Below are 22,801 nucleotides of genomic sequence, written 5' to 3'. Positions count from 1 at the left end.
TTGAATCCATTCCCCCTTGTCCTGTTTACATGTTCTTGTAAAAAATAATTTTTTACAACAACATGTAAACAGGACAAGGGGGAATGGATTACATTTTTTACAATACTCTTGTAAAAAATCCTTCTCCATCTTTCTCATGGCTCCTTTCAGATATGTGAAGACCACAATTAGACCACCCTAAAGCCTTCTCTTCTCCAGGCTGTACAATCCCAATTTGCTCAGTTTATGTAAAATAACTGAATTATTATGATGCAGGCAGCTCTTGGGGAGGTGGGCAGAGGCCTGATCAGCCTTTTTTCAGTCTGGTGATGGCTTAATTATTTTCATTTTTTTTTCCTTGGAATAGTATCGCCAAGCTTATACAGGAAGTAATGCTTTGACTGTGCAAGCAGCCATGAAAGGCTTTGAAGATGTCATAAAAAATTTTCCCAGGTGTGCTGAGGGCTATGCACTCTATGCTCAGGTATGTTTTTCTCTCTCTTAAAGAAAATGCTGCATTCTCTTGTACTTTTTATCTTGGATATAACATTTCTTCAAATAACAGATGAAGATTTTTGATGCTAAGTCCTGAGATAAGATATGCTGCCTGCAGTTAGCTACTTGCATTTATGGTTATGGGTGTTCTGGGGCAGAGGAGGTACAGGGGGAACTGGAACTGGTGGAGCAGGGTGTAAGTAATGAGAGTTGAGGGTGGTTGTGAGCACACAGAGGTTATTCCTGCATGCTTCCCTCCTCCCTGCATGTGTGTGGCATCTCAGCTGATGAATGTCAGGGATTCTCTGGGTAATTTGGGAGTCAGATGTGTGGAACTAGGGTGACATTTTTGTTCTGCTGCCATTGGCATGTAGTGGTTTAGAACAGCTGTTGGGAGTACACTTGTAACAGAGACTGTAATTTCTTCTCTAAGAACATACTGCCAGTTTTAGTAGGAAGCATGAGACATTCTGATTTTAAGTAGGTTGGCGATGTATATGCATTTCCTTCTGAAAGAATTATATCTGAAAAAGGAAGAGTTGAAGCTTGCAGGTACAGACTTTTAGAATGGTTTTTATTTACAGCACACAGCATGTTGCTTGTGGATTTCCCATTACAGGTGGCAGTGTGGTCAGTAATTTGTGCACTTAAAGCACAGAAGCTTTCCAAAAAGCCTCAATTTTGAAACTTAACTCTGGTAACTGATGTGCCTGGCCTGCTCTGCCATAAATGAACATCCAATCTCATGCTGTCAATACAGTTTTAATTAGAATTAGCTGAGTGCAGAGTGCATGCTTTGGTTGCTTATTGACAAACAGGTTTCTCTTTTGATTCAGGCACTAACTGATCAACAGCAGTTTGGCAAGGCTGATGAAATGTATGATAAATGCATTGACCTTGAGCCAGACAATGCCACTACATATGTTCATAAAGGGTATGTATTGAATTTGCAGTCCTTGTCCTCAAGAGCAGTTGGCATATTTAGATTAACCACCCTGAATTGAATGTTTATGTTTAGAAATTTAGCCAGGAAGAATAACTTGAAAGCATCTTTGTGCTCTTAAATGTATTTCTATATTTTGTCTTGACTAAGTTGCAAATAAGTTTCAGGAAAGTTTCATCAGTGTTCATTGCTAATTGAGTATCTGCTTGAAGTATATGTGACTTTTCCTTTAGCCCTGTTAGTTTCAGCTTTGTGTTGAAGTTTTTTCTTTCATAAAACAACAAGTACCAAGTCCTCTTGGGAAAAATCTGCCTTTCTTTAGAGTCATTAAAGCAGTAAAGTGGCTTATTGAAAGTGACTTTCACATAGGTGTTTTTAAAAGTTGTGAAGTTATTAAGTTACTGTGTACTTGCATTAGAAATTAAATACATTATACATTTGGGATGGTTTTGTTTACCATGATGAGGGTTTTGGAAGGAGTATGTGAAGCCAATTTGAAATTTTCTCTCTTCTGTAGTTTACTTCAGCTCCAGTGGAAGCAAGATTTAGACAAAGGATTAGAACTCATAAGCAAGGCCATTGAAATTGATAACAAATGTGATTTTGCATATGAGACCATGGGAACGATTGAAGTGCAAAGGTAATGCTGAATTGCAGTGTTAAGAGTTCTTAGTTACTTCTGAAGTTACAGTAGTTTTTAAAATTTCCTCATGGATCCTGTCTTGAGATCTTCTCCCTGGTGTCCTGTAAGGCCAGCTCTTACCCAAAGTCCTGATTTCTGTTCTGTAACTCTTAGGTAAAGGATATGCATTCTCCATGGCATAAATCTGACAACTTCTTTTCACCAATTTCATACTTAATAGACAACATGCAGAGGAGTCTGTGTATGTTTAAATACATCCCTTCTGCACTTAAAGTGACTTCCTTAATCATTACCTGCCTTGTGTGTATCTGATGTTGTCCTTGGACATTGGACTGTCTGTACTGAGGATCCTGTGCTGTTTTTTCCTGCAGCCAACAGGACTCCAGTTCACAGTTCTTGGGGAAAAGAGGAATGCCCTGCTCTGTAACATTGTATTGCAACTGTGCAAAGGTTTGGGGTGTAGCTGACAGCACAGTACAGAGTCTCTTTTTAATATGTCTACTCCTCTAAAGACAGACAATTATACTATTGCCATGAGAAATTTTGCAAGCATTTCCTATTTAAATAATGTGCTTCTCTCTGTGCAAGTTTTCCTCTTTTGTATACTAAGTCTTTTCAGGGGAGATGAGACTTCATTCAGTCGCCCAGCATTATCTTTGTAGTGAACTTGGTGTCCTGTGGAGAACATTTTATCCTGGGGGCTCTCAAGAGGAAGGCTGTTTAACAGCTGTCCTAGTTGCTTAGGCTTGGTAACAGCTCTGAGTTTACTCAGCATCACCACGAGTTCCTGTGGTGGTTCCTCCCAAAGTCCTTTTAAGTTATTAATTGTGGAGAGTGTAAGGCCTGAAAGAAAAAGGATGTTTTAGAGATGACAAGATTGCTTTGGCAGTCTTAGTCTTAACTGGGCTCAATTTTTGTTTATTTCAGAGGTAATCTGGATAAAGCCATTGAAATGTTCAACAAAGCTATCAACCTGGCCAAATCAGAAATGGAGATGGCACACCTCTACTCACTCTGTGATGCTGCCTATGCTCAGACAGAAGTTGCAAAGAAGTATGGATTGAAACCACCGACACTGTAAAGAAACAAGGAGGAAATGACCTTCCAAAGTGAAGTTGCCCACTTCAGCCAGCCCTAAAGATGCTGTTGCAGAACATGCTGAATGGTGGAACTTAGTTTTTTCCCGTTCGTGGTGTTGTCATTTGCTACATCTGTTAAATGTTTAGGTGTTGTGGGAGTGGTTGTTCAAGGAAGTATGCAGTGCTGCATCTTGTTCCTTCTGCAGCAGAAACCTTAGAGTGTATTAAGGGAAATAAAGTTGCAGGGGAACCAAAGGAACACATTTTGGCCATGCAAATAAAAACTTCACACTGGTTCATTTTGGGTGATTATGTTGTGGGCGATTTTTGCTTTATCAAATAATATTACAGCATGTGGGTTTTTTTCCTGTTGATTTTAAAGGTAATACTAGTCAGTGCTGTAAAATAGGTTTTATATCCAATTAATCCTTGAGGGTTGATTTTAATTTTGCAAAAATTAATTTTCAAACTTTAATAATAGAGGGGTTTTTTTAAGTCAGTAGATGTGGAGAGGATACCTGTAAATATATGCAAGCATGCACAATCTTCCCTTAAATCTCCTTCCACCCTCTGCATAACTTAGAAATAGTCCTGTGGCAGCTATTAGGGAATTAATTTGATAGTCCTTATTCTCACCCCAGAAAGCCCTAGAGTACTGCATAGGAGAGCTAGGAAAAAGGTTGGCTGGGGAAGGAGGTCAGTAACACTGCAGTGTAGACTTTACTGGAAGAAAGAATGTATTCCTGTGCAGCAGTCCTTACTTGAATGTCATGGGAAATTGTTCTGGAGGGTTCAGAGGGACTTTCAAGAACAGAAAGCAATGCTGGGAGTGAAGCTCCAAAAGGTAAGGTCATGCTTGCATATAATCTTTGTAATCTCTGAGGCTTTTGCATAAGTGTAGCAGCTGATAGACTATCTAAATTCTCTTCAGTCTCTAGAGACTGCTGGGTTATGATCTCCTTTTAAGAGCCCCTTAGCAGGATTAAGTGAGATAAAGAACAAAGCATAGGGCTCAAACTTCCAATAATGGATTTGCAAACTGCACTCATTTCCTTGTTCTGTAGACCCTGTCTTGTCCAAGATTTCAGATACTGTAGAAAGGAAGCAATTGTGCTGCAAACAGCAGATGGGCAAATTATGAACAGTTTTCCTCTTGTTATGAACTTCACAGAGGGCCCTCTTGCTTTGGGTTGATCTTTCTGGTGTGGAAGTCAGTCAGTCCATCTTGCCTTTCCCTGGACTGATGTGGCTGGACAAACCTCATGCAAATGATGTAGCTTAATTTAGGACACACTAGTTTGGGCTTCTTTCCATCCTGAAATCATAGATTTGTTCGTGGTGAATCGTCTAATGTATTTAACCTTTTAAAGAAATGAATGATGCTGTAGTCAAACTGTCTTGGTCTGTAGTTTGCCACCATACAGCAGCAGCTTGCATTTTCAACTTGACCTTCCTTTCTCCCAGCAACAACTACAGTTGAGTATTCAAATGGTGGAGAGTAGAGATAAAGATTTAATCATTATTTTAGTAGCTCATTAGGTGATCGGAAATCATAGCACTGGTGTAGAATTGAAGATATGGGAATGTACTGGCAGCTTCTAGGGGCACTGAATGGAACAAGTGTCAGATGTCTTCTCCAACTTCCAATCTCTGCATCAATTACCTGAGAACAAAAATATGCCGGGCTGATGAGTCCTGTTCTCCAAGGAGTTTTTATTCGCATGGCCTTATTTACATTGGCATTTTCTCCTCATCACCCCATCTGTATCCCATTCCTTACCCCACCCAATCAATTAAGGGAAAAAAGCATGTGCTGTCAATTACTAGCATTCCAAATCATCACAGACTTTTGCCTGTTCTTCAACTAGTTTGAAACTGCACTGAAAGGATGCATTGTCTGTAATTTTTTTGTAAATGACATATCACCTGTAAACTGAAAAAATAAATACTACCTTCAAGTATCTCTCTCTGACATGTATAAGAACAGGTTTTGATGAAGGGGTTCTCTGCAATGGTGAGCTCTGTGCTTATATTCTAAGTCTAGGAAGAACTGATAAGTGACTCCTTGTCATCTTCTCTCACTTCAACCTTTAAGAAGGAATGAGGAGGAGACATGGAATCAACAAATCCGATCTCTGCTTGCTTCCATCACCCACAGAGGTATGATCGTGAGAGCTGGAGATTACAGGGGAAAGGAAGTTGAGCCAGGAGGGCTGGGAATGAGAGTAGCTGTGACCCTATTATTGTGTGTATGCAGCTGCATCCCTGTGATGAAAGGGACTTCTTGTGAATGACTGATACAGTTGAGGTTTTATTTTAAACCAGGTGTGCATTTGAACTTTGAAGTAAGACAAGTATTACTGCTATTTAAAAAAAAAAAAAGTTGAAATTTTGGAAGCTAATACTGAAGACTTGGATAAAGCCCATGTGTCCTAGAGGAATAATCTGGGAAGTTGCTTCTACATACAATTGTCTAGCAACTTACTTCTCATCATGTATGGTCCCTGTTGTTCATGGGGACAATGCTGTCAGGACACAGTGTGATTCTTGGCATGTCCTGCACAGGGCCAAGAGCTGGGCTCTGATCCTGATGGGCCCCTTCCAACTCAGCATATTCCATGGTTCTAAGCTGTGACTTGAATTACTAGGATCTAACTGCAGATGGAAAGGGAAAATGGAACTAACATACCCTGAAAAGCTTTACTGTAACTTACTCTGCAACTATGAAGAGCAGCTTAGATGCAGCTTTAACCAGTCCAGCAATACTAACACTGCCCAATTTCCTGCCATTTCTTCAAAAATAATTTAAATTCTTGCAGGCTGAAATTCTGGAACTGTTTCAGGGTTGTTACTCATTAGTTTCCTGTACTTAGAAAATACTGGTGCATATGTGTTGCATGGATACCTAAAAGTGCCTGTTTTCTTCCAACACAAAGGTTGAGTATTGGATGCTTCAAGCACTGTGGCTAAGAACTGACAGTGTACTTTTTCAGGGAAAGCCTCACAAATTCACAGCCCCATTTGCATCACTTCTGAGTGCAGTGCACTGGAGACTCTACTAAATTCCCTACTAAAACAAGGTGCTTAGGAGTTATCCTGATAGACTGAAAAGAACTGAGCTCATGGCAGCTCTTCAGCTGAGTTCACCAAAGTAGTTTGTAATAGATTTTCATCCATCCTCTCCATTTGGGATTCCAGGGGAGGAGAGTTCAGACCACAGATTCTGTTACCTGTTGCAAACTGCACTTTGCATTTCTCAGATTTAAGTGGTCAGCCCATGAGAGTCCTGCACCACTTTAATCCTCCAAAGGTAGTATTTATTTACTCATGTGTGTTGAACTAGTAGAGAGAGAGAGGAGGGAAAGAGATGAAATAGTTATTATGACTTAGAAGTTGGAGCCCAGCAGTTGCCATCATGGATATGGGTTGCTGAGTATGTGGGAAGCACTAATCTAATGCAGGAGACTCGGCTCAAATGGTAAATTGTTAATTTTTTAATATTTATTTTTCAACAAATAAACCTTCATTTCACCTTGTGCTCTGTGGCTTGTTTCTTAAAAGTTCCAGTGCAGTATGTACACCAAAACGCAGTGAAAACTACAGACCAAAAATACAGAACGGCATCAAGTGGAATGGTGGGATCTGGCTTTTGAGGGGAAGGATGTGTCAGGGCTTGGCTGAGTGTTTGTTCTTGTTTATAAAACACACACCAAGCTCACTGCAGAGAAGCCAAAAGGTTAAAAGCCAAAACAACCAAAAACCCCCACAAAACCAAAAAAACTGTGGGAAGAGGATGGCTGAACATGAATAAAATACAAGATGGTTTTGGGGGAAATGTGGTTAGCTAGAGCAAGACAAAACCTTCTCTCCCTCCCATTTTTGTATTTTAGCCTTACAGCTGTTTTATGCTGCTGGAAAACCAAAAGCTTATCAGTGAAGGCTGGTAAGATTTTTTTTTTTCATCCCAAGGAATAAAAAGCATAATTTGTACATTCTTTTTACAGTACAAGATGTCTTCCTTCAGAAAAGAAACCCCAAAACCAAAAGGGTAACATGCTTGGCTGGTTTGCAGTATTTTAAAGCAGTCTTTCCCAATCAGTTTGTCTCCAGCAAAAGTGGATGGGAGCTGCCCATGGTAGCAATAATGCATTCAAGCATTGGGCAGTCTTCTGGGAGACTGTGGGCAGAAGGACTTAGTGCAGCAGGTTCCCAACCTGCCTCCCCTCAGCCTTTTCCAGGCAGCAGAACTAAAACCCACTCAGACATTCTATTAAGGAAGCAGTATGGAGAGCAAAGGTGTGGCAAGGTGTGAATTACTGTAACACAGCAAGTAACCCATGTCACTTCAGCAATGAACAGGATTTGCCATAAGGAGAATTTAATATACAAACCCAGACAAAACACATGAACCAAAAACTGCTACAGATTCTTCTATAGGAGCAGTTCTGTCTGGCAGCTTCTTGAGGTGTCCCGAGCAGCACAGAGCAGAATTTGGCCTGTTTTGCTCAGTGTATTAAATTTTAAGCCTCCCAAGTTAGAAGTAGGGCTTTCAAGGACCTTGGTTAAGTCATGTACATCTAAAAAGGACAGAGCAAGAAGAATCATGTTTCTAGATTTTCTGACAATTCACTGAAAAATTTGTAATACCAAAGCTGACTTTAGAGGGAGTTTCAGAGAACAAGATTTCCATTTCTGTGTTCTACAAAACAGCCCTCAGAAGGCAACTAAAACATTATGATGCATAAAAATCAATGTTAATCACTGCTGTGTTGAACTGCTTTCACATCCATCTTTATCCTAGCTGTAAAATACTATGAAGTACATAAGTTTGAGAGGAGATACAAAAGTTATGTTTCCATCATACTAGAATTGCACCAAGTTTTTTGTTATGTGGTGGTTTCTTAACTGGCACATTAGGTAGCAAATTGTGGAGCAACTACTAAGGAAATCCTTCCAAAGATGAAGGCAACAGCCATTGTGACAGCTGAACCTTCCCTCTTCACCCAGCTTCACTCTTTCATCTCTACAACATAGAGATCACAACGCTTCTGGCTTAAAATAGGAATCTGCTGACGTATTTCTGCAAGTTTCTTTAGATCTGCAGGAGAGAAGAAAAGAGTTAAGAGAACAGTAGCCAAAAAAAAAAGCTCCTGACTTGCTCTGAGGTAAGACAGGGAAAATAGCAGCTTTGATGGAGAATGGGGTGGTAGGGCACTGCAAGTGAGCAGCCAGGGCTGAAGGAAGCCTCAGCTTTGCCCTTTCCTGAGGTGGCACCTTGTCCCTAAGGAAGTGAACTAGAAGGGTACAGCTATAGAGTACTCTGCATAGAACAGTAGAGCCAAGGGCTGCTGGTTCTTACTTTAACCTAGCAAAGGTGGACAAGGCAGAGGAGTACTGCATCATCTGCAGTTGCATGTGGAAGGCCACAGACTTAAAAAAACTGTCTCTCCTTAGTGTACTCAAGAAAAAAAGTGTGGAGAAAACCAAAACAATTTTTCCCTTACCTATATCTGTGTATACAACTGTTTCCTCTGCCCCAGCTTTAGCTATGACTTCACCCCTGCAAAATTAAGCACATTTGTTCACAGGATTAACACATTGGTTCAAGGCATCAGTGCAGTTGCTGCTGTTTGTACAAAAAGGAGTTCCTACCCTTGATGCCTACAGCTGTAACGACAGGGCTGTCCTAAAAATAGCATCATAATCCATAACTCTGGCATGATAGAAATGGCTTCCAGGCTTATATATGGCACTTTCTATATGTGATATATATACATGCTTAACATAAAGGTCTTTCAAAGATCAAGAACTGTGGTAAAAGCCACTCTGAGAACCACTGCCTGTGAGCATGCAACATAGCTCAAGGGGAAAGGAACAACCACATTGGCAAAGATGAACACTTTCTCCTCTGAAGACCCTACTGGCTTTTAATAGTGTCCTTTTACTCTGCATGAACTACTGAACATGATCATGTCTCCCCCAAGTGTTCTGTCACTGCTTTCATCACATACAGTTAGAAGCTCACAACAAAGACAAAGTTTTTCTTACTGTGCAAACAACTGGAACCGAGCTATCAGTAGATTTATGTGAAAGAAAAATAACTGCCTGAAGATTTGGTCACTTTTACCTCCTGTGCACCTGCGTGACTTCTGCTCAAGTCAGAATCTCTCTTCTCTAGCTGAAGACATTCTTCTTGTTCTTTCTTATGTCAAAGCAGTGTTGTTCTTTGAGGAAATGAGATAGTTCTGTGTAAGCTGTTTAAGAGAATTACCCTATGCATAGCATATCATGGACTGAATTTCTGGGACAAGGTGACAAGGTCAGCAGTTCAACTAATGCTTAATCCCAGTACTAAGTAGTATCTTTACTACCAAAATCAATACATACTCTAACTAGTTCTAGTTTACTTCTTGTTTTTTTTTTAATTTGACTGTTTTAAATCATGATCTCGAGAAGCTAGGCTCAAGTCTCATGTGCTTTTTACCAAGAATTTGCACTTTTAACAATAGATGGAAAAGTAGGACTGAAGTGTGACTGCCAACTAAAATATTTCTTTATCAAAGAAAAGGTGGTGTTTTTTATTTTATTGAACTCACCATGGATTTACTACAGTGCTGTGTCCCCAGGCAACATAGGATGCTTTTTCATCTCTAGCAGGAGATACAGTAGCTACGTAGAGTTGATTATCAACAGCTCTGTGTTCACAGAAAAACAAAGGAAGGGAGGGAAAAAGTGAGAAAAATTGGTTTTTATAATACCACTTAATTAAGCAGAAGAGAAAGAATCCACTCTGAAGAACAAGCTATATGTCCTCTAACTGATTAGCCCAAACTGTGAATGATACAAAGGTCAGAGAAAGAAGAGCCTGGAAAGAGAAGTCTCTAGCACCTGGCTCCAGAGTAAGTGCATAGAATATCATGTAATTCACAGGTTCATCCAGTATGTAGCAAAATTGATTGAAGCTGACCAAATGAATAAACAATCTGCATTCAGGAATCTCAGAGTCTATTTCTATCTGTAATTACAGTACTTCCCAAATGGTTACTGGTTCTTCTCTTTAGAATTTGTGTGTGAAGGGTGCTTATAAAGCCATGGGAAAAGGCCACTGAAAGAGCATAGCAGGGGCAGGAGGGAGTAAAGGCCAAGAACTTCCTGTTTTTTTCCTTGACAGTAAAATCATTTTGGTGTCCCATGCAAGGCTTGAGAGATGGAGCAGCTCCAATGGCTGAGTGGCCCTGCAGCACCCCTTCTGATGCACAAGTGTCATTTGGAACACAAGAAAGTTCAGTTCCATGCACCAAAACTCCTCTAGAACAGGGGAATAAACTTTTACTGTGGTCTTACCTTCCTCTTTGTAAGAGTTCCCAATGAGCTGGTCCTGTTGTCATGTTAAAAGCCCCTGGATATACCAGCAGCTGGCAACCTTTGTTAAGAGAGAATTAGAACCTAAGCATCATTAAGGGGAAGATGGTTTACCCTAGAGTGGCCCTTCACACTGAAACCCAAGGTGAGGTTTATTTCCATACTTCCCAGCCTCTGCCCAGAGCCTGTCCATGCACAACAGGTTACATCAGCCAAGAGCTGTGGTGGGGATACCCCAACTCCACCACTCCACCACCACATGTGGATCTAAAACTGATGGTTACTTTACTCGCTGAGAGAAGTCACTCATCTGAGTAAGAGTGTTGGCCACAGGCTGCATTTTGTGTTTCTGGGCAGGGATAAGAATGCCTGATCACAGGGGTCACCCAGCACGGACCACCCAGAACCAGCCCTGCCCAGCCCTGGCCTCAGGGCTGCCCAGGCTCCCTTAGGTGACCCAGCCTCACCTTTCTGGCCGTAGATTTGAGCCATCTCAGCAAATCTCATATCATAACAGATGCCCAGGCCCACTTTGCAGTATGCTGCTCTCAAAACACAAGAGACAGAGGTGATATCACCAGCACAAGTACACAAAACAACCACAAGACCTCCTGTAGCCATCCTGCCAACTGTTATTTTGCATGGCTCACAGCAACAGGAGGAGCTATATTTAAATGTGTGTCCAACAAGCACTGGCTATTGTTGGGGGAGAATTCATGCTTCATGAGGACAGAAAGAGTGTGAGAAGCAGTCTTATCTACCCCTTAAGAAAAGTCATTTCCACAAAATCATATTGTATCAGGTCTTTGTGTAACATATTCCTCTCTCATTTAGCTGCAATTTTATTTTTTTTTTCAATAAAAGAAAACACTCCTTGCTTTTCATGGAGTAAAAATAGTCATGTAGTTTCTTAGAGCATGCACATTGCAAGGAGGAGAAAGTGACTGTGGCAGACAAGACTCTTTGGAGAGCTCAGTTAACAGACTGTCAGCTTTTGAACAATATGGGGTGGGGAGGAGTCAATATTTTGCTTTTTTATCTGAAGTGGTTGATTCAAGAAGGCTGGAATGGGATTCCTGATTTAGTTAATGGTCTCCATTATTATATCATCCTCACCTGAAGCAATGTACCATTGTAGCTGTTACATACTTTCTTTTCTAGGCTGTGTTTTATAAGAACAATTTTCAAGCTGTAACTGCTATTAAAAATACCAACACTTCCCTCTAACAAATCAATAGGACCATTCTTTAATTAAGGCAAGTGGGGTGACATATGTTTCAACCCTTTGTACACCTCTGTCCTTCTGCAACAATACTGCCTTTTTAAAAGTTTCAGAAGTCACCCAAACACTTGAAGCAAACTTAAACTACATTTGTCATCAAATGCCCAACCTGATAGTCTAAAAATGCACTGCTGGAAAGGAGGTGGGGGAAGAGAACTGCAGAGTGACTGTAGTGTTACTGTAGTAGAGCTCCTTAAAGAGAGAACTTGTTTTATACTCACGTGTGTCAAACATGGAGAAACTATTCCCTGGACTCAATGTTTCAGACTCTTTGAACTGGATCTTCCCAGGAACATTAATGTCAAACAAATGAACCTGCAATTATACTATGATTAATAACAATTACTAACAATTTCTCTGTTTGGTATTTGAGCCTCTTTAGGCATGTGCTTTCTACTGTTATCTAGACTACTCTTTTGTCAGGATCCAAAGTAAACATTGCTTAAGATTGTTAGATCCTCCAAAGATGATTTAAAGTATTTTCTTCTACACAGAAATATACATGTCTAAAGTTGAAAATACATACCAAACAGCTAGATGTCTTGACCTAATGATTTGTCTCTAACATTTGAGTCCCATTCCTGTAAAACTTCTCAAGAAAATATCTTCACTGAGCCATGACTTCAGCTATGCAGCTGCCTCTGAGGGCCTGCAGCTGCCTTCCTCCCTCCCTTGCAATGGAAGGTGTTGTTCCTGACTGGAGCTTCCTAACAACAGAGCTGGTTTTATTTTATTATTTGTTCACACTTAGCACAAGGCTGCACTCATTCTACGAGCAGCTCCTGGGCTTGCAGACTGCTGTGACAGGTGGAAGGCAACACAGAACTGCACAAGGTGATTCAGTAAGCAATGCTAATGTAGAAGCAGCAAACAGATTAATTAATTAAAAAATTAAAAATTAATTAATTATTTAATTAAAAATTAATACCTGCACCACTTTATTTGTTCCAAGTAACCTTGTATTATCTTTTTGGCTTACCCTTAAAAGAAATAAGCTGTTGTTTGCTCATGGAGTGACCTCTGTGTGCAGAGTCTCATGAACAGAAAGTGGGGATAAGAATGAACAGAACAGTTCCACAAAGAGAAACTGACTCTGGAGTTACAAATGGGAGGCAGTTTTCCAGAAGGCACAAAGCAATGGTGGAAGATGGAGGTAGAACATGACAGCAAGCAAACAGCAGTGACAGCTTAACTTGGACTCTGCATGTCTGCACTAATCACATGTATAGCACAAAGTATGTAAAGAACAGTATTTATTATAACAGAAGGACTAAATCCATCAGGAAGCTGAGAGAAAATCCTGATCCCACTCAAGTGGCACTGTGTTTTAGACTTAGGCCTGGGTACAGAGATACATGAGTTGGATCAGGTTTTACTCTTTACCATAGTTTTCTCAGCATATGGGGAAAGCCAATTACACCTTCCAGTATTTTGTCATCCTTATCCAGAACAAATTTATGACCACCTTTTGATGTGGTATTTACATACCCCAAATAAAAGTTACATGAAATTTCATGGGTGATGCTACACAACTTATTATTAATGCAAGATTCTACTAATTTATACCTCCTTTAAGTACAGATGAAATAATTTGTACAACACTGCTAATAAAACTTTTCATAACAATATTCTGCCATCTTACCTTCCTATGCTTGGCCAGAAGAGCACCATCAGGCCCAAAGACAGCACATGTATTATAGAGCTTTCCACCATCCTCTTCTGGAATGGATCCTTTGTAAATGCAAGAACAGATATTTCCCCCACTGTATTATTTATGTAATTTTGATCCAATGGCAGTAATAGACACTGCCCATTTTTCCCCCAGTGAGATGGTCACTAAGAATGAACTACCTCCAATGAGATATATGCTGCACTCCTTTGCAACTTCTGACAGCTTTTGTGTTGATTCCCCAGGGATCTTCTCTGCATACTCTTTAAAGTATTGGGTTCCATATGGAGAATTAAAGCATTCCTAGAATTAGATGGGAAAAAAAAAAAAGAAACTAAAATCCAGTAACACCACTCCAATGAGATTTATCTAACTTTTCCAACTCCTCTCTAACCATGTTCTCAAACAACCTTTGGTTACAGGAGTTTAGTTTATAGGAGCTCAGTAAATGAACCAGGAAGGCCAGAGAGACCTGAACAATGGTTGAAAACACAACAGGTGTGTTTGTGGAGCACATGCCAAATAGAACAAGAGCTAAGAATATCATGCAAGCTGTAAGGCTAACACATTCACTGCTCTGGGCTTAGTAAGAAGACAAGGGATGTTCACATCAGAATGAGGAGCCAAGTTCTACACAGTTCTCATTTGACAAGTTACAAGCTCAGTAGATCCTCTCAAAACTGTGAAATGCTTATCCACAGCCCATTATTTCTTATTTTTTAAAAGGAAATTTGCAAAAGCATGCATTTCTCAAAATTACTTACTGTTTTGCTAAAACAATCCTTTAAACATTATTTCCTCACAACTGAGCAGTGTCCTCCACCTTAGGCCCTTGTTAAAGATTTGCCATCCCCTTAGAACCAGGCATGTAATCTTTACACAGTCAGATTAATAGAGTAGTTTAGATGCCTAAAATAGGTGGGCTTGTGGTATTTGAGATGCCCAAGATATAAGGAACTTTCACTCAGCATTACACTTGCCAGCTCTGTGAGGACCTGAGACACTCCACCCAACACTTTCTTGTACCCTAAAGGAGTGCAGTTAGAGGTCACAGATAGGCTATCAAACTGTGGCAGCAACTTCTCTTCCCTCTGTGAGAAAGGGACTCCCAGCCCAGACACCTCTATTGTTCCCTTTGCTCACCAGAAGTGACAAACACACCTCCACCCCCATAAAGAAAAAGGGGGAAAAAATCAAGCTGTGACTAACACAATAAACACTTCTGCTTTATCTGCTCAAGCAAACTTCTTAACAACTGAGGTAGGTTCTACTGATGTGGAATAAATGAATCCAAGCTGGAAAGGACTTTTTTCCCCCTATACAGGGCACTAGGCCAGCAGGTACCAGCTAACCCACAGCACAACCTGTAGATGGAAGAAGCAGGAAGGGAAGTCTCTGCAGGCTGTCAAAATGAGCTTCCCAGGCTTTTGAAATCTGGGCTGAACTTCAAAGAAGTGAAAGCAAAGCCAGCTGCCTCCATCTTCATATATTCAGTCTGAGTTACTTTCCTTTATTTAAAGTTATTAAACAAAAAACAAAGCCCCAGAGAAACAAAACAATGGGAAGACAATATTTCATGCCCATGCCCTAATGTCAGTACAAAATGTATCTCCCAAAAATCTGTGAAATGCTTTGCCCATGTTTCACAACTTGTATTCTAAAAGCATAAATCTTTGTTGGCAAAGTGAGTATCTCAGCTAAATAAGTCTGGAAGATTCAATGCCTGTACACATGATGAAGCCAGTAAATAACAGTAATCTCTACACAGGAGGCAGAGGCAGAACACTGAATGGTCACATTTGCAACACAAGAACCACGTTAGCACAGAGGAGCTGGGAAGGTTGCTCAATGCTTCCCCATGACAGCAGGAGAGAAAACATTCTGTGTGTAAAACTGAGACCCAAAGTTCACCCAGAGATGAACTTTGCCCTCCTGTGTCAGATGTACAGGAGTAGCACAAGTATCCCCACGAAGAGAGGAGAAAAGCTCAAAGCTGCACAGGGAAGCCCACCCTGTTGTCAGCACGCCCATTGTGTGAAAATTCAACAAACTAATTATGGCTAAAGTTCAAAAAGTAACTCAGAATTGATTGATCTTTTGAAGTGGCAATTTATGTTTCCATACGTGGAAGTCACAAGAGAAATGTGTCTCAATCATAATTCAGCCACAAATGACCTGCTGGAAATATGCTTTAAGTCTGTTTTGTTTCTCATGTATCTGGAATGCTTACAGCAAGGAGAGCTACTCTGTACCCTCTTTCACCTTCATGTCAACATTCTTTAGCTGAAAATTGCCTTCTTCTACACTTCCTCAGCAAAGATTCAAGCTACAATATCACTTACCTGAATTTAGAATATATCAGTGATGGCATTGCCTAGGATTTAAACCAGCAAAAACTTTACCAGAATCTTACACTACAAAAAAGATCAACCTATTTTTTATTTCCCTTTTCACTCCCCACCTCTTAGTGTGCTACCAGCTACAACCCCTGGGATTTTTTAGCTTTTAGTTTTATTTTGAAGTTTCATACAGCATCTAAGCTATCCAAGGAGGAAGAGGAATATGTGTTGCATTAATAACACTAGAAAGAGGTTTTGAAGGGTTTGAAGCATAAGGGCTAAGCAGGCAATGGTCTTTACTCACAGGCAGAGCCACAAGTTTTGCTCCTTTAGCTGATGCTTCTCTCACCAGTCCACAGGCTCGTTGGAGATTATCTGATTTAACAGCAGATACATGGAGCTGGATAAGAGCAAGGCGGAAGGCTGATGGCAGAAAAGAAAAAAATTATTCATCAGAATTCCCACAGGAAACTCTTCCAAATTTAAATTCAGTAATGAGCACTGAAGAAAACAAATGAGTTAATATATAAACATATGCACAAACCAACTCATTTTGCAGCCTGTCTCTGACTCTGAAACAGTCTCTTAACACAGGGAGAGCACTGAAACCCAGGACTGCCAATGGGAGCCATGCATGGCCACCACCCTGCAAAGATCACAGAGCTCACGTGCCAGCAACACCCAGCCCATGTTCCAGGGGAAGGAACCATGTTACAGAAAGGGAGAGCACAGGTGCCCCCAGCCCCTCCTTTCCAGGCTGCTGTGCACTGTGAGAGTCCATCTTCTTGTTGCACACCAAAGGACTGGATAATCCCCAAAGCATCAAATAAAGGAATTGTTTGCTTGTATCCCTAAATTCACACCTAGTTTTGGAAATGGCTATGAAAACCAAGAAAGGTTTACACCTTTCCTGAATATTTCTTAGCAAACTGGTTTCTGTCCAAGTTGCAAGTGTTATCAACAGCTTCTACTCCCACTAAGCAGGATATAAAACTGCAGGCTCTCCAAGTAGCCAAGTTTTGTGCACACCCCTTGTGTTTCCTTCCATTAATCTCTGAGTACCCCAGGTTGTAGGGAAACACCCTGATAACGATCAGGTAGAACTGTTTTCTTTAAAACAAACACAAATCAACCAACCAATCCTCTCTGGCTTTCTAAAAAAAGTATCCCAGTTTCATAGCACCTCTCCTGTCTGGGGAAAAACTCCCCCTTCATACAGTCAAAGATCACAATAAGAAAAAGACAAAGCTGGAAGCAACACAGTCCCAGTGGTCAGGGAACTGGAAAAGCTGTTTCAAATGAAGATAAGACTGGGTCAGGAGCAGTTGAGATACATCTTTGTTCCTACTTCAGTAGCTAAGCAGCTAATTTCTAGAGGTTAAGCAAATGATTAACTGCTCCCTTTGTCACTCTTCATGTGAGAGACTTTTACTGGTGGCTCTATTGAGCAAACAAAGCTCATCCAGACCCACCGAGATAATCATAACAGGGATCTGTCAAAAACTTCCCAGCATTTGTGGAATGTGTTTTAGTTCAGACAAGTTGGCCACTTAAAAGATTTACATTTCAGAGTAAAAAAAAAAATTTAAAAAATGCACTAGGAAAAAACCCATAATGTTTAAAACACCAGGAAATGTAATTAAGGTAATTGATATTATTTTCCTATATATAAATATAACATTATATGCCTCAGGTTTGAAGTTCGATAAGGTGCAAAACTGAAGCACGGCCACAACAGAACACATGTATTCGTGCCACAGTTTCGTGGTACAAACATGCAGATGTGGAAGCAACAGAAATGCAGAGAAAAGTGCAGCAGGGCTATAGAGAGAGACCTCTGTTCCCAGCCTTGATCAGCTGCCCCAAAACCTGCGTTAAAACCAATTCTCAGGGTAAACCTAAAGCAATGTAGGCCACAACCAGGTAAAAGCACAACGGAATAAAATAACGGTTCACATTTGTACCACTACACTACAAAACACGCTTGCTGTTTTGTTTTAGGGCACCGAAAGCGAATCACCCCTGGTTCGCTGGCTTTTCTTGAGGAGCTGACCCCTGCAGGGCGGGCGAGCTCTGTATCCCGGTCTGTGCCCAGCGCAGCGCCAGGCCAGCTCCCCTCTCCCTGCGCTGTTCCACGGGCGTGCCAGCGCCCAGCACTGAGGCCTGTCCCGGTCTCACCGGGGCCGGGGGCTCCGGGGAGGCGGGGGACACCCGGGCCCGCGGGAGGGCAGGGCTCGCACTCACACGCCATGGCTCCGCCGGCCGCCCGCATTCCCGGCTCCGCCCGGGCGGCGCGGCCCGCGGGGGCTGCCGGGACTCGCGGTGCCGGGCCCGGGCCGCGGCTCAGCCGGAACCAGCCTCACCCACGCCGCCTTCGAGCGGCCCTGCTGGAGCCAGGACCGCGTCCTGTGGGGCCAAGTGCAGGGCTGAGGCACCCCCGCCCTGCCTGGGGTCAGCGAGCGGGCAGCGCTCCCCCGCGCCCGTTCAGCGCCGGCAGCGACAGCGGAGCCCCCAGAGCTCCGCCTATGCCGAGCGCCGCTTTGCCCTGCCCGGCCTTAAGGCTGCTGAGGGCTCATCCCAAGGGACCTGTAGCAGCTTACAGGTAACGCATTCACCTGTGACATCCCCATCTTCTTTACAAGAACAGCAATCCCCCAAGTACAAACATCTCCACAGTGCTCCAGATGTGGAGCAGTGTCCAGTTCTGGCCTCCTCAGAACCAGAAAGACAAGGAGCAGTGAGGGTGAGAGGGTGCCATGGAGGCCACAAATCCCATGATTTTGGGTCTGGAGCACCTCTCTTATGAGGAGAGACTGAGGGAGCTGGGCCTGTTTAGTCCAGAGAAGGGAAGGCTGGGAGGGGATGTCATCATCCCAAAGGCATTTGTCAAGAAAGTGGTGACAGACTAATGTCAGTGATGCCCAGTGACAGGACAAGGAGCAATGGCCATAAACTAAAACACTAAGTTTCACCTCAACATGAGGAGGAACTTCCTGACACTGAGGGTGGCAGAGCACTGAACAGGCTGCCCAGTGAAGTCTCCCTTTCTGGAGACATTCCAAACCCTGTGTTACCTGCTCCAGGTGACCCTGCCTTGGCAGGGAACTCGGACTAGATGAGCTCCAGAGGCCCTGTCCAACACTGCCAATTCTGTGAAACCAACACACTAAGTACCGTGCTGCTCTTCCTTGGCTTTAAACACCAAGTGCTCCCCTTTACTCAGCACAAAACATTGCTGTCTCATGTACATATTTTCCAGCCTTGGGCTTTTTAGAAGCATGTTTGTAGAACTGTAGAATTTGCGTAGCACTATTTCTCACACAAGATTATGTCTGTAAGCAGAAAGCACATAATGGCAGAATGGGTAAAGATGAAATGGGTAACGCAAGGTGATCAATCTCTTACACACCTCCCCGTTCAGGAAATATGCAGAGAGATAAAGGATGGGAAGTGCATAACCACTGTAAAATACACAACCACTACTGCGTGCAACAATTACAAACCTTCCTTCAAGCAAAGAACTGTTCAACCTGCCCCTGGGAGATGTAAAGGGAACCACTCATCCCAATCTGACCAAGCCAAAGGATGGCAGAACAGACAGTGCTGCAGCCTTTAGCAGGCCTCCCTCCTTTTTATACATGCCCAGGGTGGTAGAAAGAGCATATGTGATTTTAAAAAAAAATTTTCTTCCCCAAACATCACACTTTGTAGGGCTCCAGGTGCAAAGAACAGCTGTCCCCCACTTTCTTCCCAAGTAAGAAAAAGAATAAGAAATCAAGTAGTGTCATCCTTTGAAGGGGCGAAACACAGGCCAAAAATCCAGTTTCCCATGGGTCAGAGAGATAAAATGTATTTTTCAAGTTTCAGAACAAAAGTATCTGAAAGCACTAAGTATAGCCAGTAGAACAAGTTACATAGTACCACCTTTTTCCTTCCCTAAAGAGAAACATTTCACACATTCAGTAGACTACATCTATATTGAAAGAGCTAATTTGGCAGTACCGGGTTCTGAAACTACAGCTGATATGTAGTTGGAAGGAAAAGATCCAGTCACAGGTGAGACCCATGTGTTAGGGCTAACAGGAAAAGGCAACTTTAAAAATTCCAACTCTGTAATCAACAGTATTTTTGGTGGGTAATGCACAAAGTTCTTTACAAATTCTCATACAAATCAGAATCTAAAAGAATTTGTGAGACAAGTGAAGAGCCATCAGTGAGCACAAAAGCATCAACTCCCACTATGACACAAAGGTAAGAGCTTTCATTTGCAGGGGAGTTTACTCCAAGACTTTCTTTCCTACTCCCGACCTCATCACTCCTGCATCATAACTGTCACCTATATTCAACAATAAAGACCATGGTGCATGCAGAATAAAACAAGAGCCAATACATCTCCAGCAAATATGATTTTTAAAAAAATTATTGAAGCTAAAAGGGACAGGAAGTAGCATACCAACTTTTTTGACTTTTCTTTTCAAAAAATATCACTGCAGTATTATAATTAGAATTTCTGCTTAGTAATACAAGTTTTGTAACAAAACCAGTAACTACAGGTATGTACAATATAAGGCAAAAGTGGCTGTGAAACTGTGGGAAGAGATACACCAGCACCATTGAAATTATTCATAATTTGGGCTGAGCTTTTTAAGATAAGAGGTCTGTTGATAACTTGTACATTGCCTTAAAACTTACAAATAATTAGCCTCTAAATGGCTTGGATTATATGTTTCTACAGAGAAGGGATTTAAGAACTGACTTCCTGTTGCTTGCTGGAGATCTCAAAGGTCTGCTGTATTTGCTGTCCTCACAGTGAAGCATACACATCAGCCACGTTCCACATTTAATGCTCAAACACACTTGTTTAACAACTGAGTGTCATTTTCACTTTTCCCCTTCTGACTAGGAGAAATACATTGTATCATTCTGTCAACATTTTCATAACAAAAATATGATGTTGAGAAGTCTGGAATTTATGCAGAAACCTTTTCTATAACTTGATTATTTGTGAATTCACTTTGACCTTTCTGTGAATGCTCACCCAGAAGTCCTTAATGAAATTAACTTAAATTCTGAAGTACTTACATTTAGAAGTCACTGGCAGTAGCTCCCTATGATCCATAATCAGCATCTTCCACTCCAAAGATCAAATTCACTTCCATTTACAAAACACCTTTAGGAAAAACTTTTAATTGATTCCGAGAATTTACACAGTATGCAACTAAATGCCTTTTGACAGAACAAGTTATGTTCAAATTGTACTGGTTTATTTACAACTGTAGTTTATAAACAGTAGCACAAACATCTTTACATGAAAAAAATCTCATTGCTGAAGTAGGCACAGAGTCAGAGATTCTTGAGGATATTTTCAGGAGGGACTAGGAAGAGGAAAATGTAATACAACAGCTGCTGGGCAAAACTATAAATACATGAGCATTGGCCCAGGTGCAATTTCATGCAAATATTTTCAACAGTTCAAGTTCTATTGGTGTTTACTCAGATACTAAGAAGGAAAAAAAAAAGTAATTAGTTCCAGAATTAAGGTGCCCTAGCTTGATTCCTAGTAAAATAACTTAGAATAACTGTTTTTTATAAAGGTCAGTTTAACTTGTTTTACCTTCTGATGAAGTACCAAATCATAAGTTTTGATTCAAGTACTCAGAAGATTTCATGCAGCAAAGCTAATCCCCATTATCTTTATTTCACAGTTTTCGGTGATTTCCCATCAGTCTACAAAGATGCTCTGCCTTGTCCATAAGAACATTCCTGTACTGAGCTTTGAACAAGAGAACCATTCTTGAACAAATGGAAAGCTTATGATGAACAGTCATAGAGTTGCCATCTCCTAAATCATGACTAATTTAGGAATTGTTACTCAAAATAATATAAACAAATGCTTGAATCAGTGAAGGTAACTGGTTAAGAACACATTTATCACAGGTAGGCAGCACTGGAATTTCTCCCCTGGTTTTCTGTGCATTCATCTTCTTGCTGAACACACCTTTGGTCAGTGTGTACTCACTTTTGTGCTGAACCTGAAGGGTTTTAAACATCTAAAGTTCTTAGATATTTTGCTTCTGAGGAGCAAGGCAACTTGTTTTCAACTGTCATATTCTGTCATGAAACATGCATTTCAATGCACACACTCGTCTTTACAAGGGAAACAGCCTCAACCTATGAAATGTAAAATTTTGCATAATTAAAAAAATCACAACCCTGTAGTAAAAGCTACAGTTAATTTCAGTATTTAAAAATAATCTTTACCACCAATTCCAGTTATTTAGCCTAGTAGCTGGTAAGACTTTAAAAACCCCTTAATTTTACAGATTGCTTGTATTTTTTCCATGTAACTGCAGCCCAAACTTAACCATTTTTAATGTGAAAACAGTGTTTTTAAGATTTACACCTGCCCTGTTCAAAAATTTAAATTTTTAATTAGTCTTTGATACTACCTGGTAGGCAAAATCCAATTTCTATACTGTAGGCAATGGAGACATTTTATTTACAAGGGATAATAATTTAAAAACCATTGCTTTCAATTGCTCCTCTGTATCTTACAGTCTTTCATTCTTTTAACATACTTAACATGAACCCAGCTGCATCTGCTCTTGCAAAGATGCAGATCACTCCCATTAAGGCTGCATTAAAAAGAAACAAACTGACCTTTATAATAAACACTTCTCCAAAACAAAAAAAAATTAATTAAAAACAAAACAAAACAAAAAAACCCCCAAAAACAAACAAACAAAAATCCTGTTCAGAAATGGATAATAATTTACCCTATCTTAAGCCTGCTACTCAGGCACTCCCACCAGCAAACAGAAAAATTCTCTTAAGTTAGTATTCAGTTGGGAAACAGTCAGCTTGTGTCCACATACAGTATCTTGGTTGCTTCTTCTTTATAAACTGGTCTCTACAAAGTCTTTAGTTATTAACTCTCCAAGGCATCCAATACTTTCATGATCTGTTGTTTTATGGCTTTGGTAGCATCACCTGCATTTGGAATCAAATAC

The 22,801-nt window shown here is 40.9% G+C and overlaps 3 protein-coding genes across 7 annotated transcripts in view; 1 reads left to right on the top strand and 2 right to left on the bottom strand.

Moving 5' to 3' along the window:
• The window catches only part of TOMM70 (translocase of outer mitochondrial membrane 70), a 25,242-nt gene extending 18,567 nt beyond the window's left edge, over positions 1-6,675 (top strand). The window contains exons 9-12 of the mRNA XM_066571998.1: positions 347-463; positions 1,311-1,408; positions 1,935-2,057; positions 2,988-6,675. Of these exons, the coding sequence (XP_066428095.1) occupies positions 347-463; positions 1,311-1,408; positions 1,935-2,057; positions 2,988-3,141 (492 nt within the window). The 3' untranslated portion in view covers positions 3,142-6,675. The remainder of the gene's footprint in view (positions 1-346; positions 464-1,310; positions 1,409-1,934; positions 2,058-2,987) is intronic.
• On the bottom strand, positions 6,619-22,687 carry NIT2 (nitrilase family member 2). Of its 2 annotated transcripts, none has more exons than XM_066571999.1 (10): positions 20,874-22,687; positions 16,096-16,214; positions 13,635-13,755; positions 13,426-13,514; positions 12,005-12,098; positions 10,969-11,043; positions 10,484-10,562; positions 9,736-9,834; positions 8,644-8,699; positions 6,619-8,237 (listed from the first exon to the last, which is right to left on the bottom strand). In XM_066571999.1, exons 1-10 carry the CDS (start codon positions 20,917-20,919, stop codon positions 8,149-8,151), a joined length of 867 nt encoding a protein of 288 aa, XP_066428096.1. In that variant the 5' UTR covers positions 20,920-22,687; the 3' UTR covers positions 6,619-8,148. The 2 variants fall into 2 exon arrangements, with proteins under 2 accessions (XP_066428096.1, XP_066428097.1); XM_066572000.1 differs by lacking the exon at positions 20,874-22,687 and adding an exon at positions 18,036-18,211.
• TBC1D23 (TBC1 domain family member 23) overlaps positions 21,034-22,801 on the bottom strand; it is a 31,817-nt gene continuing 30,049 nt past the window's right edge. For all 4 annotated transcript variants that reach the window (XM_066571997.1, XM_066571996.1, XM_066571994.1 and 1 more), the window contains one exon: positions 21,034-22,801. In XM_066571997.1, coding sequence (XP_066428094.1) covers positions 22,720-22,801 — 82 coding nt within the window. In that variant the 3' untranslated portion in view covers positions 21,034-22,719.

This window comes from Molothrus aeneus, chromosome 2 (genome assembly GCF_037042795.1).
Source record: "Molothrus aeneus isolate 106 chromosome 2, BPBGC_Maene_1.0, whole genome shotgun sequence".
NCBI lineage: Eukaryota > Metazoa > Chordata > Aves > Passeriformes > Icteridae > Molothrus > Molothrus aeneus.
This window is presented reverse-complemented; position numbering and strand designations above follow the sequence as displayed.

Coding starts and splice junctions, on each gene's coding strand:
- NIT2 (XM_066571999.1), bottom strand. CDS start 20,919: ATGCTGATTATGGATCATAGGGAGCTACTGCCAGTGACTTCTAAAT. Junction 13,515..13,634: donor CAGCATATATCTCATTGGAG/GTAGTTCATTCT, acceptor GCATTTACAAAG/GATCCATTCCAGAAGAGGAT. Junction 8,238..8,643: donor AGTTGTATACACAGATATAG/GTAAGGGAAAAA, acceptor TCTCTCCTGCAG/ATCTAAAGAAACTTGCAGAA.